General features: G+C 34.0%; 1 protein-coding gene across 1 annotated transcript; it reads left to right on the top strand.

Moving 5' to 3' along the window:
- Positions 1-1,901: 1,901 nt before the first annotated feature.
- On the top strand, positions 1,902-3,182 carry LOC130939648 (serine/threonine-protein phosphatase 7 long form homolog). Its single transcript, XM_057867736.1, has 4 exons — positions 1,902-2,107; positions 2,216-2,307; positions 2,442-2,566; positions 2,658-3,182. The coding sequence occupies exons 1-4, from the start codon at positions 1,902-1,904 to the stop codon at positions 3,180-3,182; spliced, it is 948 nt and encodes a 315-aa protein (XP_057723719.1).
- Positions 3,183-3,708: the final 526 nt, after the last annotated feature.

Here is a 3,708-nt window from a genome sequence, read left to right as displayed (position 1 = left end):
GAGCGTTACCAGATTGTGGTGTCAGCAAACAACAAATCAGACGGTCCGAAAAGCAATGAACAAATCGGACGGTCCGCATTGTATTGAGAGATCGGAGGGTTCAAATTCCTCCTCCCTCCCTCCGGCCACGTGTCGACTCGACCTTGCTCCCTATAACGGTGGTCCCTAACCCCAGTAAAACCCCTGCATGTATACTCACCCTCCGAAATGAGTTTCAACCTTTCTCAGCAGCAACCATTTCTTCATCCCCTCCTTCATCTAAGTCTTCTTCTTCTCAGAATTAGTAAAAAAAATTATAATGTCAAGGAAACTAAAATCTAAAGATATTGATCGTCCTAAATTTCATATTACAAAATATCTCAGACATCTTGATTATGTAAGTTTTTTTATTATTTTTTTTAAATATTTAAAAAGTTTAATTAGTGTTATCAAAAATTTAATTATAAATGTTGTTGTTAAGAGCCAAAATTAAGAACATCAGTGATATTATTATTTTTATTGTTATTATTTTCATTTTTATTATTATCATTATTTGAGTTATTAATGGGTGTTGTTGCTGTAACGTAGTAGCTCAACGTGAACTGAGAATGTTATTATTAGTGTTATTATTATGATGATTGTTAATACTATTGTTAATATTAATTCAGATTTATTTGGTGTTGTTAGAAATTTAGTTACATTATAATTGTTCTTGTTAGGTCTAGTTAGAAAACATACATATATACAATGACTTTTTTATTATTATTATTATTATTATTATTATTATTAAAAATTTAATTACAGGTTGTTAGTCGTTTAAATTTAGAGTCAATGACATTATTATTATTATTATTATTATTATTATTATTATTATTATTATTATTATTATTAAATCATAATTAATATAATTATTATTATTAAAAATTTAATTATAAGTTATTAGTCGTTTAAATTTAGGGTCAGTAACAGTATTATTATTATTATTATTATTATTATTATTATTATTATTATTATTATTATTATTATTATTATTATTATTATTATTATTAAAAATTTAATTATAGGTTGTTAGTCATTTAAATTTAGGCTTAGTGACGATATTATTATTATTATTATTATTATTATTATTATGAAAAATTTAATTATAGGTTGTTAGTCGTTTAAATTTAGGGTCAGTGACGATATTATTATTATTATTATTATTATTATTATTATTATTATTAAAAATTTAATTATAGGTTGTTAGTCGTTTAAATTTAGGTCAGTAACGGTATTATTGTTATTATTATTATTATTATTATTATTATTATTATTATTATTATTATTATTGATTGATTGATTGAAATTTAAGGTCTTATAGTTAAATGATAGTTAGAAATTTAATCCAATGATAATGTTTGAGTTAGACTAATATGATAGATTAGTGAAAAAAACATGTTTATAATTTATTGTAATATTTTTGGATTAATGTTGCTGATTAAAATCAATAATTAAGACTAGGTAAAAAATAATAATACATTGTATTTGGAATTTAATAATAATTAATTATTTACTGTTACGTTTTTAATTGAGCTAAGTATAATGTTGTATTTGGTAGTAATTATTTGTTGATAATATTGGTTGTTCTAGTTTTTGTTATTATATTTTAGTAGTAAATTATAAATTGTTCGTAGTTTGATTAATAATTTTTCTTTCTATAGAGTTCACGGATGTTGAAGTGTAATTACCCTCTTTCTTTGAATCGATACGATGATAGGGTGGAGGAACATTTACAATTTACTGGCTTCTATCATGTATCTCAAATTGGAATAGTATAATGTCAAAAAGCACTCGTAAATGCATTAGTAGAAAGGTGGCATCCGGACACACATACCTTTCACCTTCCGATTGGTGAATGTGCTGTGACACTCGAAGATGTGGCTATGATTCTTGGTCTTCCGACGGACGGCCTTCCAGTCACAGGGATGACTATCAGCAGTGTTGAGGCCTTAGAGGTAGAGTGTCTGCACCAATTTGGGGATGCACCGAGAAAGCCAGAATGTAGAGGAAGCGGTATAAAGCTTACGTGGCTACGGGATCTAAAAGAAAGATTACAGTTACAGTTGGATAATGAAGAAAGTAAACAGAGGTATGTGAAGTGTCACATTATGTTACTGCTTGGAACGATATTGTTAGGTGACAAGTCTGGAGTGTTTGTCCACTGGAAGTTTCTGCCTTTATTTCATGAATTTGGTAGTATTGTACAGTTCAGTTGGGATTCGGCTTGTCTGGCACATCTGTACAGGGCGTTGTGCAAGGCATCTCGTTATGACTGTAAGGAGATTGACGGTTTGCTAACACTGCTGGTCGTTTGGGCATTTATGCGCCTACCATTTCTAGCGCCAGTTCCTAGGAAACCCCGTAGTTTTTCGCTTGCAAATAGGTAACATTATATTATATTTACTCCGTATCTTCATATTTAGAATGCAGTTCTGTTAATGAATTAAGCGATATTAGGTGGCATAACTGGGAACGTGGAGACCGACGCTTTAGGTTTACAAAACTTGCTCACTTTAGGAAGGCTTTTGATGATCTGCAGGAAGGCCAGGTATATTTACATTAAAGAATTATTTGGTATTGGTGTTTGTAGTGTTATCGTTATTCCGATTGTAATTAGCAATGTCTTCTATTTTTCACAGTTTGTGTGGGTTGCTTATGCTGTGGATCACATGGATCCGGACGTAATTCCTGCAGACATCTACATGCACTCGGTTGTGTGGAGTGCGACGGTGCCTTTGGTATCTTTTGAATGTATTGAGTGGCATGCAACCGATCGGTTTAGGCGACAGTTTGGTTTCATGCAGGGAGTTCCTCATCAGGAACGGAATCTAGACAAGGCACACGGTGAAGTCTTGACTGGTCCTAAGAATCTTAATTGGGCAACAGCCACGAGTCATTCATTTTGGGTGATGCAATGGACGAACAGGTATAATCACATTTTGACTGAGCTTGATGGTCCACAGCATCCGTTAGATATTTACATGCACTGGTACCGTACAAAATATGGCCGTCATTTGAACTTGTCCGATCTTGTGGTTCAAGAGAATGTCGAGGGTGAACAGGGTATGGATGATGTGGTTCAAGAGAATGAAGAGGCTGAGGACGAGGAGCCACAAGAGCAGCAACCTCCACCTCTACCTCCGCCTCCAGCTGTACAGGAATAACCTTAGTGGTCAAGCCAGTATGTACCACAAACACATTTTACCTCGTCATACCCGATACATCAGCAGTATTGGAGTGTGCCACAGTTTGACTCAGGAGATGGTGGATCTTTTAGCCAGTTGCTTGGGTTCATGGCTGCAGATGCAGGCCAATCACAATATGGCCATCAGCTCGACATCATGATTGGAGATGTAGGGCAGTCACAATATGGCTATCAGCCTGACATCATGGCAGGTAGGTATTTGTTGGACGCAAGGATTGGGTATGGGACTTCGTCATGTGCTTCTGGAGGGTTGGTATCTGGTGACTCCAGTAGGAGTGATGGTGTTCGAGGAGTTTTTAATACTCAAGACCCTAACCGGGTTTCAATGACTCTGATTGAAGAAAATGCCAAGACACTTGAGAAAGAGACTGATGAGTATTTAGTAGATGAACCAGATGATGAGGATGACGATGAAGATGAGGATGAGGATGAGGAAATGGACGAGGATAAATAATCCTGTAATGATGCACCTGATGACGGTGATG

Source organism: Arachis stenosperma, chromosome 7 (assembly GCF_014773155.1).
Source record: "Arachis stenosperma cultivar V10309 chromosome 7, arast.V10309.gnm1.PFL2, whole genome shotgun sequence".
Taxonomy (NCBI): domain Eukaryota; kingdom Viridiplantae; phylum Streptophyta; class Magnoliopsida; order Fabales; family Fabaceae; genus Arachis; species Arachis stenosperma.
The sequence above is the reverse complement of the archived record's forward strand: the minus strand, read 5'-3'. Positions and strand labels throughout refer to the sequence as shown.